We start from the raw sequence: 14,690 nt of genomic DNA on the forward strand, positions 1-14,690 counted from the left end.
TCCACTCTCAAAACCTTTTGAAGCATGCTCGTCAAAGCTAGTGCCCCCGAAGTGGTCAGGTTCAGCTAGATGACGAGACAGATTGGGCCTTTAGTTATACCTTTTGAATTGGAAGGAACCAGAAAGTAGAAATGTTTTAATGTGGTCAACCTCAACCCCTCCTTTGGGAGGACTTGGAGAATTAGCTTCCAGCTGGGGGGGGGGACTGTGACAAAATGCACATTATATTATTATTATCTGCTTTTTCCAATGTGTGTTATTGTATACGTGTGATATGAATACATGCGAAACCCTGTGATATGTGCACTTCCAATTCATGTCGGAGGTAATGGGCCTGATTAGCATGACAGTGATTGCTGCCACACGCCACTTGACAAATAGAGGGTGTGGTGCAGGAAGTGGGGGACCTGTGTACTAGTGTGAACGGGTGTGAGGAGGAGATCTCAGAGGCGCCAGGGTCTGTCTTTAGTGTTAAAGTTTCAATAACTAACTACTAGCAACCTGCAGCCTAAACAAACAAACTGTCGAGCTCAGCCGAGCACGGAGTAAGCGGCCGTGTTGTGACGCTGGGGAGACTGCGTCATCGGAGCTGGGTCCATGCATGAACTGCCGGTCAACGAGGAGCATCGCGGGTGAGAGAGATCCGTGTTCTGTTGGATATCAATGGATTAACGTGCGCTTCATGTGGATCTGTGGAACTATACTGTGGGAGCGTACTGAGAGGAGGACGGTCGCGGGACCGTTCGAGATTCAGAGCGCCTGCCTCGCGTGACGAACTTGTTTTGTTTGTTGTTTACAACTGACGTTGGGACTTTGTTGGGTTGAAAGGGGATTGGGGAATTGAGTGTTGGTTTGTTTGTATGTTTATTATTTTGGTATAGGGACAGAAGCAAGTGTATTGTCTTACCTGATTGATTTATTTTGTTATTAAATATGTGAGTTTCATTGAGCTAAAAACCTGCCGATCCCGTCTTTTTCCTTTAGTTAATAGTTTTCCTTTCTAAACAAAAGGCCGATTGTTACACCGTCAAGGTGCCTGGACCACTGAGCCCAGGCCCATAATGGACCATCTTGAACAGTGGAGGTGGCCTGTTCTGACATCACAATGATGTTCTGACATCCGCATAGACTCCATATTTGGGCATGCCTGACAAAGAACTCCATATATGGGCATAAAAGGGACACAGAAATAACTGGGTGGGGCATTCATTTCCAACTTGCATCGTTCCAAGTAGGCCAGTGCCCACTGGGCAGTAGGCCTACTCCCTACTTGTACATTTAAAGAACCAAAACAAAATCACAATAGGCTGCTATGGCATTCGATTACCCACAGCCATAGGCCCCCACCTATGTCTATGCTACCGGTATTGAAAACAAAGTTAAATCCAATTCTACCTTACTTTAGTTTAAAACATATGTTTTTATAGAACATATTTAGATACAAAATTAAGTTTTTTTTTAATAATGGTCCATTCGAGCATGTTTTGAAATGAAACAAAATATTTGCCTCTGAGTCAGAGGCAAATCTTTCGTTTCATATATTAAAGTCATGCTCAAAATGGAGCAATAATTATTGAACGGTCAATAAATTAACCTGAATTGAACACGCACGCACGCACGCACGCACGCAGATTGTATCCGTATCCGCTCTCAAGTCCGGATACGCAAACTGCAAAGTGGAAATGACATGTATGACGCACAGCCAACCAGCCAACCCGGCTGTGCGCTTTGCTCTACGTAACGTTCCAGCTTCCTCCGGCATTTGGATGTATGGGTACAGTACAGTCCCTCTGTATCTCTCGTTGTCCACGTTACATTAGTACAGTAGCATTTATTTAGGCTGTTTTCCCTCGGTGTTCATCTCTCTCCGTGTCCCAGCTGTGTGTCAGAATGCCGTTGAAGTTTGAGCTGTGTCCCGGGAGGATGATCGGCGGAAACAACCCGTGTTTCATCATAGCGGAGATCGGACAGAACCACCAGGGAGACATCGAGATAGCCAAGAAAATGATTAAGATGGCAAAGGTGCACATTTCAGAACATTACGTTACGTAGAAAATACCTCATAATAAGTATACTTAACTATAACTTTAGCTATTAGTTATAACTATAGCTACTATGTTTAGGCTACTGTAGTAAAACCTTGCTTTTGCATCTTTACTGGGTAGAAACGTGCAGATGTATTGGCAGGCATCCAAATGTAAATAATCTGTCATTATTGTGCATAATGGTCAGATTATTACATTCAGATTATAACACTTTAATGTTGCAGCAGGTAAACGTGAACGTGGGTCTGATTTGAATGACTTTTATGTGCTTTACAAATTAGGCAAGTATCAGAGTTATATAATGTGTGTCTTTCATTAATAAATACACGGTAATACAATTACAAGATACTATAGTATCAAGTAGGCGTAAAACAAAAGTACATCAAAATTGTAGCCTACTATATTTTTTTATTACTTTCACCACTGCCAAAGGTACAGTAATCTGATCTGAACACAGTTAATGTCATTGCTTAGGTTTACTGCAGCAATCTACAAAGGCTGGTATTCACTCACTTTCCTACTCAAGTAGAAATACTGTTGACTTAAATGTCACTCAAGTACAACATAAGAGTGTTTGTGTTGAAAATAACTTGTGTAAAAGCACAAAACTAGAAAAAGTGCCCTTCTGGGCACAGGTCTCCACCAGGTTATCCACAGATCCGTGCAGTTAGAGGTAAAACACTTTTGGGCCAGTTATAGCGCCACCTTGAGGCTGAGTTGAAATTGTTCATGTGGCATTTCGTCCTCGGCCTAGTGGGAATGTGGGTGCACAATTTCAGGGAAATCACGCGATGTGTTCATGATTTGCAGCATTTTGTTTGAAACTGAGCACTCCTGTGAATTTTGGAAGCCAATCTTAACCAATCAGTATGGAGTCTGAGAAATCTGAAAGACCGGTTTGGTTGAATGGCTCTAGAGAGACTGTGTACCAATTTGCGTGATGTTTGGACAAAATCTGTAGGTGTGCTGTGCAAAAACTTGTTTTGCACAAAGCGGCCTCCTGGTGGCGCTATAACAGGCCGTTCTGGAAAGTTTGGGGCAGAGGTTCATGGTTGGCATCCAGGGAGTGTGTGTGCAAAATTTGGCATCGACCAGGTTAACGGTGGCTGAGATTAGCTGGTCACGGACGGACGGACACACGGACGGACGGACGGAGTGCAAAACATACTCTCCCCATGCCTTCGGCTGGTGGAGACAATAAGCTCCTTTGAAGACTGCAGCTCTCAAGTGGTGATATGTATGCATGATTATAGGCAGTAGCCTAAACTGTTGATTTCAGAACTGCAGAAGTTTGGCTGCACAACCTAGAAATTGTAGTCAAACTTGGGCTGGAAAAGGTTGATTGCTAATGCTAGCATATATTTCACAACTATAGAACCACTGGGCTAGATTATTATGATTGTTGTTTTCAAAAGTGCAAATAAACACCTATAAATATTTAGTAACATAAAAATGTATTACAACAATGCAATGCTTCCAGCTCCTTGACTGGTTTTCTAAGCTGTACAGCTGTAATTCTCTTTCTCTGTCATCCTTTCTCGTCCACCTGTACAGGACTGCGGTGCCGACTGTGCCAAGTTCCAGAAGAGCGAGCTGGACCACAAGTTCAACAAACAAGCCTTGGAGCGGCCTTACACCTCCAAGCACTCCTGGGGCAAAACCTACGGCGAGCACAAGCGCCATCTAGAGTTCAGCCATGAGCAGTACAGGGTGCTGCAGAAGTATGCCAAGGAGGTTGGCATCTTCTTCACCGCCTCAGGAATGGATGAGGTAATGGCATTTATTTTCTGTTTAACTTGGGGAGCTGTAGACGAGGTCAGTGAATGTGGAGCAGGGAGAGAGAGAGAGGAGGAGGAGTCATGCTGCAGTTACACCGTCTAATGAAATCTCAAGGGCATGAACTGTTATCATTCTTGCACTCAGGAGTGCAGCGGCCGTTAGGAAGCTCAGGCCTTGGCCAAGCCAATGTTGCTCCTTCCCCACCTAGCTGCTGAAAGAAACAATCTGCTACTCCTACGATGACAATAGATAAATTGGCTGCCCCATTCGCAACTTTTACCAAGCAAAGAAAAGCTGCCAGACTCGTTCAGTCTGAACAGCTGAATAAACATAGGAATGAAAGACCCTGGCTGGAATCTGGATGCATGTCAATGGTCCATTGTGTGACCTGTACTGTAGTCTGTAATCTGTATAGGCATAGGTTATTGTCGGATGTCCTGAAGCAGTCCAAAAGAGAATGGATAATGGTCCTGGATTCATGAATTAAATTAGAGGTGACGTGACTTGCGACTAGCCGACAGAGACAGACAGATGTGCGTGCGACGTGTGTGCGTGTGAATTAATTAATGCATTTTTATTTTTGTGTCTTGTCATAAAGACCCATCCCTTGCGGGATTATAAAACCAAAAACATAAATAAAGAATATTACATTAACTTCCTGAACACAGAAACTACACAAAAAGAAAATATTTGGTTAATACTCAATAATCATATCTCATACGTTTTCTTTTCTGTTTGTCCCTAGTATTCTGTAAGTGTGAATATCTTATGTTTGAAAATCCACACCAGTCTCTCTGCTTAACCATATCGGATCCAGGGCCTACTTAACAATTTCTTATGCAATTTGTGATAGAAAGAGCAGTATAAAATACAGTTGAACTAATTCTTAATATCGTTTATATCACAGTACGTGCATATCTGCTCTTCTTCTATTACTCCTCTCTACCTACCAGTCACAAGGTGCAGGGGCAAGATGAACGGAGTTGGGCACATAGAGATCTTTGTCTTTTGGATAAAGGAGCACATACTTTTCACTAGCATAACAGCCTTTATCATAACAAATGTTCTCAGCTTTGGTTTATGCAATATTATATATATCATGTGACCATTTGTTCTGATGTAAGCTATGAAGTGTAAATGGTGCATTTATATAGTGCTTTCATCCAAAGCACTTTGCCTAGATTGATTGTGCATTACATTCACCCATCTATACACACACATTCACACACTGATGGCGGAGGAAACCATGAAAGGCACCAACCTGCACTTCGGGAACAATTTTGGGTTCAGAGTCTTGCTCAAGGACTCTACTCTACTGCACCTGCCCATGCGCCTTTTACCGATTTATCCCAGTTGAACATTTTCCTGGAAACTCTCCAGCTTATCTCAAACGGCTCCCATCGCATGTCATTGCCAATACAGGAGTGAATATGTGCGTGTGTGTGACTTACTATGAGTGACAGTCACAAGTCACAAGTTGACATGGAAACAGCTTAAATACAAAGTTAAAATGGTTTTGCTTAGACATTGGGATGGAGATAGTTATGTTTGAGGTTACGGTTAAGATAAGGATCTGGTGGGTGGTTAGCCAATGAGGTTGTGTGACCTCAAACTTCCACATTCATAGAAATTGGGATACTGGTTCAGGAGGAATGACCTTAAAGTGTTGCTTTTCTCAGATGGCTGTGGAGTTTCTTCATGAGCTGAAGGTTCCTTTCTTCAAAGTGGGCTCTGGGGACACCAACAATTTCCCTTTACTGGAGAAGACAGCCAAGAAAGGTCAGGAGACAAAACCTCATAGGGTTGAATACTCAAACTTTCATGTATTGGTTTATATATTTTATGAAGAGGTAGTGGTACCTTTTTATGTAAAGCATTTCCTCTGTATACTGCCTTGCTTCGTTTTAGCACACTGTGTATTCATACTATATTTCAAAGATATTTTGCAACATTATTGATATTGACACAGCTTCCACAAGCTTAGGTTATTGGTTGTGTGATTGCATTATTATCATCTATTAATTTCCTTGGACCCACTTCCCATGTCAGTGTCAGAGCTGTGTCACCAATGCACCATACAGTTTTTACAATTTTCTTATAATCCTTTTATAAACCTTTTTTTTTTTCAGGTGATTTCTTTAGGCTGTTTCTTTGTCCTTTCTTCATTTAGCAGAGTGTAGAGAGACAGAGAGACTGAACAACATGCAGCTCAAGCCTCCGACCACATTCAAACCATAAATGCAGCAATTCTGTGGTTGATGCATTTTGATCAGCTCAATGCGGAGTTCCCACGGAGAACTGCACTTTCAGATTTTGGGAGTTTGGACTAGAAATGCTGTTCTCTCTGGCTCTGTAAGTACATTCTAATCACTCTTGTCTGTGTGCCAGGCCGTCCCATGGTGGTATCCAGTGGAATGCAGTCCATGGACACCATGCGTCGGGTCTACCAGACGGTGAAGGAGCACAACCCAAACTTCACCATCCTGCAGTGCACCAGTGCCTACCCTCTGGAAGCAGAGGACGTCAACCTCCGAGTCATCGCGGTAAAGACGACAGAACACAATACAATTACGCAATTTTACACGAGGGTGTGCTTTACTGTGATTATATTGGCACGGCGGTGACGCGGTCACGAACGAGGCGGAGCCCATGTTCCGTAAGCATCCCTGAACACTATACACGAAATACAGAGAGAGACGGGCCTTGGTATTCAAGCCGAAAAGGTTCTCCAATTTGAACGGCCTCTTATGGAGGGATAAAAGCACTTCAGTATTAATTTAATTTATTCAGCAGTTTTTCCTCCCGTCACGCCTTAATTAAGGACAGTTCAAATGTCAGTCACTAGGTAGTATTGTATTAGTTTTTTTGTATTTATACAACGTAGGAGTTGAATGAATGATAAAAATAAATTGAGGCCTCTCACAAAAAGTGGTGAGATATCATCTTTGGTTAGACATGCATATTTTCAACAGCTAAACCTTTCCAGTGTGGGACAGTATCATAACAACACGTCTCCCTCCACTCTTCACATCCAGGAGTACCAGAAGGAGTTTCCCGATATTCCCATCGGATATTCTGGCCATGAGTCTGGGATTAGTATCTCAGTGGCCGCCGTGGCTCTGGGGGCAAAGGTCATCGAGCGCCACGTGACCTTAGACAAGACGTGGAAAGGAAGTGACCACGCAGCCTCCTTGGTGCCTGCAGAGCTGACAGAACTGGTCCGATCCATCCGATTGGTGGAGAGAGCCCTGGGGACTGGTGTCAAAACCATGCTCCCCTGTGAGAAGCCATGTCATGATAAGGTAAAGGATTGGAAGATCTGTTAAAACGTCCCAATTTGATAGTAATAATAATAAACTTTATTTATATAGTACCTTTCATACATAAATGTAGCTCAAAGTGCTTTACAGAGCAGAGAAGATAAGAAAAACAAAAGCAAAATAAAACAGTATTAAAACAGGCAAGCAGTTAAAACAATAGGACAATAACGCAGTGTCAAATCCGGAGAAGGCAGTGGTACAAAGATAAGAACAGATAAAATAAGGCAACGACATTTAAAAATAGTAATAAAAATAATAAATAAAAATAAAAGATCACTTAAAAGCTATGTTGTAGAGGTGGGTCTTGAGCTGAGCTTTAAAAATGTCTACAGAGGCTGCCTGACGAAGGTACAGTGGGAGCTTGTTCCATGCCGACGGCCCATAGAAGCAAAAAGCTGCTTCCCCGTATTTTTTTGTTGCCATTTTTTTAGGCAGAGCGAGCAGGCCAGCAGTGGAAGACCTTAGGGGCCGGTTTGGGACATATTTAGGCAGGCAGTCATGTAGGTAGGAAGGTGCGAGACCATTGAGAGCTTTATAGACAAGTAAAATAATTTAAAAATCAATCCTAAAAACAACAGGAAGCCAGTGCAGTGATGCCAAAACTGGAGTAATATGTTCTCTCATCTTAGTTCTAGTTACAACTCTAGCTGCTGCATTTTGTTTTCTTAGGCAGTCCTGAAAAGAGCGCATTGCAGTAATCAAGCCTAGAAAAAACAAAGGCGTGGATTAGCGTTTTTGCATCGTCCAAGGACAAATAGGCTCTGATTCGTGCAATATTTCTAAGGTGAAAAAAAAGTGAAATTTCTCTTTTCAGTTCTGTACAGTATTCTTTGCTTTTTAGAGATCACAGACCAATAACAGTTCAATGGCATCTACACTCTAGTCTACAGTAAATAATACCTTAAAATTAAAACTTATCTCTCTCTCTCTCTCTCTCCCCCTCTGTCCCTCCCTCTCCCCCTCTCCCCCTCCCTCTCCCCCTCTGTCCCTCCCTCTGTCCCTCTGTCCCTCCCTCTCCCCCCAGCTGGGGAAGTCTATTGTTGCCAAGGTTCATATCCCCAAAAACACTGTCCTGACTCTGGACATGCTGGCAGTGAAGGTGGCCAAGCCCAAGGGTGTCCCGCCAGAGGACATCTTCATGCTGGTCGGTAAGACCCTCATTGAAGACACAGAGGAGGACGAGAGCATCACGCCAGATGTGGTGGACAGCTACGGCAAGAAGGCCAAGTGCTGAGATCAGGTGGAATTAAAAAAGCCAGGGTGGGAAGTCATTGATGTAGTGCGGCTAAAATAACAATTTAGTTTCTCACATATGAAGAACCATTGTTGCATAATGTAGAGACGTGTACGGGAATCGTGTACGTTCAGCCAAACGGTGCATTTAACCACTTAAAACCCATACTTTATTGACCAGACTCTCCCAGGGGTCTACACATTGTCCCCTCATTTTGTCCTTCTACACAAAGTCTCTTTGCCGAAAAGAATCAGCTCTACAAGCTCCACGCACGCTGTGAGGTGTACCGGTCTGTTGTTTTCTCCAAATGTTGGCCCATTAAGTCATTCCTTTAATAGGTTCATATAGTGTTCAAGTGGTTAACTCTTAAACAGAATCAATTGACATTATTTAAAATAAGTTCATGGGGCTGGTCTTATTAATTTATATATGGACCTTAAAAGTGAGTGAAAGTCAAAATGTCAGGCCAGGTCACAAGACCAGTCTAACTATTTGTGTTTGATGTCAAGAGTCATCACATGACCGTTTCTCACATGCTTTAAAGGGATAGTTCAGTAAATTAATTCACAAAACTAACGTCATTTGTATTGTTGACCAACTTTCTTTCAACTTTGACCCCTCTATCACATGGAACAATGTTTTTGGGCGTAGTGATATGGACGAAAAAAAATACGAAAGTTGCACTAATATTTTTGAAATATGTCAACAATACAAATGACGTTAGTTTTGTGGATTAATTTACTTTTAATGCGTGGCCCCCTGTGCCCCCCACAACATGTCCGGAACTACTTCATATTTCACCAAAACCAGATCAGAACTCCCACCACAGGACTCGGGCAATCAATTAATTCAGTTGCAACCACTATATTAATGGCAAGTATTTCATACAGCTTAAGTAAAAAAAAAAGAAAGAACTATCCCTTTACCCATGAGCCCCTTAGGCAGGATGCTTTACAGTGTCACATGACTCCTGATAACACTCACAATGTGTTGTCAGACTCTTAACCCATTAAGACCTGAGGCCAATTCTACAAATGCCTTCTAAACCAGTAGTTCTCAAACATTTTTGTAATTAATTTTTAAGATTTTTCGAAAATGTTTAAAAATAGCAGATGTAAAGTACATCAGTATATAGTTTGGTAGTTTTCATGAGGATAGGTTGATCATCATACTGACAACTTCCCTCTTTCCAACTACAAATAGTTGTTCATCTGTTGTGTAAAGTGCCTGACTCAAAAGGAGTCATGGAATGGAATAGGAATGTACCTCCTCAATTAGCCCTAGAACGGCTCTTGTTGTTACATACAGTATGTACAGTATTTCACATACAGAGCCATAGAACACCCTCCTTTATTTGTGGTAGACCGTTACCATGTGCGGCTTGAATGTGATAAATGCTCCGTTTGTACTCACCCATTAAATTATTCCAAAGACGTGGAGTGAAAAATGGTCCTCTAGTTTTATATCCATGTGAAAGTTCTGGCACAAAACGCGTATTTAGTGAATTATCTCCACTTTTTCAAGAGATGCACACGGACGCCTTTCTCTCCGGCGAGGGGACGATGTTAGATATTTCCTGTTGTTTACCAAAGACGTCATCACAAATTGACCAAGGAAACACAAAAGTTTGGGTCACACAATTGGCAGGTGCTTTGCGATAGGTGTTGGGTAATTAATCACACCACCTGCCAATTGTGTGACCCAAACTTTTGTGTTTCCTCCAACAGGAAATATCTAAAATCGTCCCCTCGCCGGAGAGAAAGGCGTCCGTGTGCATCTCTTGAAAAAGTGGAGATAATTCACTAAATACGCGTTTTGTGCCAGAACTTTCACATGGATATAAAACTAGAGGACCATTTTTCACTCCACGTCTTTGGAATAATTTAATGGGTGAGTACAAACGGAGCATTTATCACATTCAAGCCGCACATGGTAACGGTCTACCACAAATAAAGGAGGGTGTTCTATGGCTCTGTATGTGAAATACTGTACATACTGTATGTAACAACAAGAGCCGTTCTAGGGCTACTCCTCAATGTACTGTACTACGAGGGCTTGTAGTGCTTCATCATAACTGACATGTTTGTGTTGATGGGCACGGTTTGGTTTGTTTTCTTAACGTGGGATTGGGAACGTACGGAAAGGTCAGTATATGTTACAACAACAATGGAAAAACTGTTCACTACTGGTATGGTATTGTATACTAGACTAGAAGTGAACGGACCAAAAATTAAAATGTTTTTGCACCACTAGGTGGAGCTGTCGGTTGTTATTTCTTAGCTAACAGTTTAGTCCCTTTTCAGTCATTTGGACACAGGCTGAACACTGCTAGGCTCATTGGTAGGGCAACAATTATTGGTTATTTTCTTTTCATCATCTTTTGATTAATGAAATAATCAAAGTGATATATATATATATATATATATATATATATATATATATACATATACACACTCAGCAACAAAGTTTGGAAACTTGTCCGTGGAATGAGCAACACAGCTAAACGTGTGGGTAGCGCCTCCAAAAAATGTGCCCAAATGGTTGGTATTCAACCCTTGCTTCGAGTTGCTTAGTGGATCATGCTGGTCGACCTAGCCACATTTTGTTGTGGTATGGCATCCCATTCCTCAACCATGTTTTGTTGCAAGTCATCCAATGTGGTTCTGTTGGTCACTAGCATGTACAGCACGGTCAAATTGGTTGAGGTCTGGACTCGCGGCAAGCCATCCCATCCTCCACTCCCAAATTCTGGAGGTAGGCTACTCTGTGATGATCTTGGCTCTGTAGGGGCGAGTGTTGTCGTCCTGGGACAGCGGTCCCAGATTCTGAAGATATGGGATCACCACTGGCTCCAGAATCTCATCCCGATATCTCACTGCATTTGAGATTGCTTTCAATGGTGACAACCTCAAGTTCTGTCTTGCCTGTGAGAGAGATACTGCCCCATACCAGCTGCCCCATACCAACTCCCTTTGAGAGAGATACTGCCGCATACCATGCCAAGCTGTTGGCAGAGGAATGGATGAAGTCATTTCTGTTTTACTTTGTGGGAAATGTATCGACACATTGCTGGTGCCCAGCCTCTGCTCATTCAGCTATGGATGCCCAGCCTCTGCCCATTCAGCTATGGATGCCCAGCCTCTGCCCATTCAGCTATGGATGCGCATGGAGAGGAGAGGAGTGGGTAAAATGGTCTCATTCTTATTCTACGAGGGTGAGTGGTGGAGATAAAAGAAAAACCTTTTATAATCATGCCCTGCTGATGAAATCTTAACTCATACTGCATCATACGGTGGTGGTGTTGTACAACAAAGTATAAGTCAGACTCAAATTTGAGCCCACCAGCCCCCACAAGCATGTCATAAAATCCAAGGATATGAGGATCTCCATAACATTATGAAAAGCACTCTGAGACTAGTCTTAGCACTGTACTGTAGCTAATTGTCACGTCATGTCATCAATGTTATTAGGCTAACTAATAAATAAAAATAACAAATAACAATAAATCAGTATGAGCAAAATAATAATTTGAAAGAAAAATAAGCAACCAAAGAAACAATGCGAAAGAAAGACATTTATATATCATCAGTACCACTGTAAAAACAAACGTGAATTGCTGGGAAAAGCCATCTAAATCCAAGCACCCATTCATGCGTTCTTCTTCAACCTGCCTTGGTTTCTCAAGCCCATTAACCATGTAGATATATATAGTACACTTTAGTTAGCGGAGGCTTTAGGGCGGCATTAAGCTGCTGCTGCTAACCTTACCTTCACACAGTTACATGAATACTGTCACAAATCACATCTGACCTTCTCTTGAGTTAAATGCAATTGGTACGTTTTTCTCAAATTAATTGATTGATTAATGACTCAAATAATGATTGTGCATCAGTGCATCTCCTCCAGCATTGATAAAAGCACCTTTGAAGAAATCTTTTTTTTTTATTCTATTTTATTAATAATTCAGTATACCCTGTCTAATGAACATTCGGCAAGGTAATAAATAATACAACTCCATGTCAGCTAAATTCTCTTGCAGCCTGGCCACAGTAATGTAAATGACTGAACACCCTCTTTGAAACACCTAGCGAATGTTCGATAGATGGTGTTTTTTGTTTTGTTAATTTTTTTCCTTCTCCATGACAGTAGATTTGTTTGACTTCAAGGTATACATGCAATGTCACAGTCAGTTCTATGCTACACAGAAGGAGCGCTCAGTTGACTTGGGTGATTATAACAACTATATATATACTGTACTGTAGGACAAGTCCTATTATAGCAGCCACCACAGTGACCACACCCCCATTCCAGATCTCCTACTCGGGTCAAACAGCCACAGACGAGTCACACATCTGACAACATAAACTCACACTGTAACATCCTAAGTGTTAATTAAACCCTGAGCATGTACAAATGTTTTATACTTATACATATACACATTATGTCATCAACATGGTAGATATTCAATTCAATTCAAAGGACAATCAAAACAAAATGTAATTGAAAGTGAGAGTATCCAATAGATCGATTTCTATGTACCGATTTCTATGTACACTCCCAGAATGATTAGTAGTCTTTAAGGTGGTTGTGTTCCATTTGATATCCTGTCACAGCAGCTCACAAATCCAGCAGATATGGGAGGTTTTTGTCATTCAAACTCTGTGGGAAGTATGTGTCTCTGATGTCTTAGTACAGTGGACAGACGGTTAGGAAATGTAGCTTGGTTTCCACTTCATTTTGTTTGCAGTGGGTGCATAGTCTCTCTTCTCTAGGGAGACGGGTCTGCCTATGACAGCTTTTCACGATCGCAAGACTGTGCTCACTGAGTCTGTACCTACCGTAGTCAAGATATCTCAGATAGCATAGTTTACTTTGCTTTTGGGATGCTTCTTTCCAATGTGTCAGATAGCTTTCCTTTTGCTGTTTTATCATTTGGCTTAATCCAATGAGTTTTCTATCTAGTGTCTCTGTTTGTGTTTGTGCACAGAGTTACAGGGCCAGCTGGCTGAGGGGGCATCTCTCTAGAGTTTCGGTCTGTGTGAGTGCCTTGTTATGGAGTGCATCTGGGACATTTTCTTTCAGGTGGTTGTAACATGTAAGTGCTCCCTTTTATTTTGATTATGAGTGGGTATCGTAATTACCGTAATTTCCGGACTATAAGGAGCACCTGAATATAAGCCGCACCAGCCAAATTGAGGGAAAATCCCAAATATGTACGTATACAAGCCGCACCGGACTATAAGCCGCAGGTGGCCCCCTAGTGGCCGTTACGTTAGCTCAGAGCCTTAGATGGCTCTGCGTTAGCTGTAAAAATCCATAGATTAGCTGCACCGTTGTATAAGCCGCAGGGTTCAAATCATGGGTAAAAAGTCGCGGCTTATAGTCCGGAAATTACGATATTTGCTATTTTCTGCTGGATCTGGATAATGCGTACAATGCATTTCTCTCAGGTTAGGTTGAGAGAGAGGGAAATGCATTAGGAGAGAGAGGAAGAAAAACAGAGGGAGACACAAATAAATGCACACTGCACAGTAACAATAATAACAGTAACAACAGTCAGCAGCCATAATCAATGAAACCTTTGTTCCGTAGCCGGGGTGATGTACAATTGCTATTGAACTTTAAAGCCAAATAGATTTAGATGAGTTCAACATCAGGGGCTTGCTAAAGCTTGTCTCACAGGGCAAGGTGATCGAGGCTCAAACGGAGATAATTTGCATTCAAAGTTGACGTGGCTGGCACTACAGGATAGGTCATGTTGGTTAGCAAAATTAGGAAGGTTCATCCTTTAGGAAGCATAAAGATGCATTGCATGCAGTATCGATAAGATATCTTGTCAACCAATCAAACCGACTGATTGGTTGACAAGACATTGTTGATGCCAGTGGGGCAAGGAGTTGTACAGTTAAAGTACATACATGTTGGTCTTGAATTGTTTCTTCTCAATTTCCCCCACCCTTTCCACAGTGTGCTCTGATTTCTCCCCTTGGAGACTGACATTGAGAGGGAGAGGGAGAGGGAGGCAGGGAGGTGGAGTTAGGGGTTAAAGTAAAAGGCAGGGAGGTGGAGTTAGGGGTTAAAGTAAAAGGCAGGGAGGGAGAGAGAGGTGAAGGAGGAGCCATGCTCCTTGGCTTCTGACCTGGTGTCTTGAAGCTCCTCCTCTGCTGGAGGGAGGAACATCGCACACAGCTTTTACCGTTCGGACCTTCTGATGAACCACTGAGCCTTTCAGCACTGGAATAACCCCCCCTGCACCACCCTGCACTGACCGGCCTGTGCTGCTTTACCTGCCTGCTGGATTCTCCACCGTAC

The 14,690-nt window shown here is 42.3% G+C and overlaps 1 protein-coding gene across 1 annotated transcript; it reads left to right on the top strand.

Moving 5' to 3' along the window:
- Positions 1 to 1,809: 1,809 nt before the first annotated feature.
- nansa (N-acetylneuraminic acid synthase a) lies at positions 1,810 to 8,914 on the top strand. The gene is made up of 6 exons (XM_083764980.1): positions 1,810 to 2,022; positions 3,600 to 3,815; positions 5,504 to 5,603; positions 6,213 to 6,367; positions 6,860 to 7,126; positions 8,169 to 8,914. Exons 1-6 carry the CDS (start codon positions 1,891 to 1,893, stop codon positions 8,376 to 8,378), a joined length of 1,080 nt encoding a protein of 359 aa, XP_083621106.1. The 5' UTR covers positions 1,810 to 1,890; the 3' UTR covers positions 8,379 to 8,914.
- The last annotated feature ends 5,776 nt before the right edge of the window (positions 8,915 to 14,690 follow it).

The sequence above is a fragment of the Protomyctophum parallelum genome (assembly GCF_964188405.1).
Source record: "Protomyctophum parallelum genome assembly, chromosome: 5".
Lineage (NCBI taxonomy): Eukaryota > Metazoa > Chordata > Actinopteri > Myctophiformes > Myctophidae > Protomyctophum > Protomyctophum parallelum.

What these genes read in the sequence shown, in the direction of transcription:
- nansa (XM_083764980.1), top strand. Translation starts at nt 1,891, where the DNA reads ATGCCGTTGAAGTTTGAGCTGTGTCCCGGGAGGATGATCGGCGGAAAC. An exon ending in AAATGATTAAGATGGCAAAG is followed by an intron (nt 2,023 to 3,599) that starts GTGCACATTTCA and finishes CCACCTGTACAG; the next exon opens with GACTGCGGTGCCGACTGTGC. An exon ending in GGAGAAGACAGCCAAGAAAG is followed by an intron (nt 5,604 to 6,212) that starts GTCAGGAGACAA and finishes TCTGTGTGCCAG; the next exon opens with GCCGTCCCATGGTGGTATCC.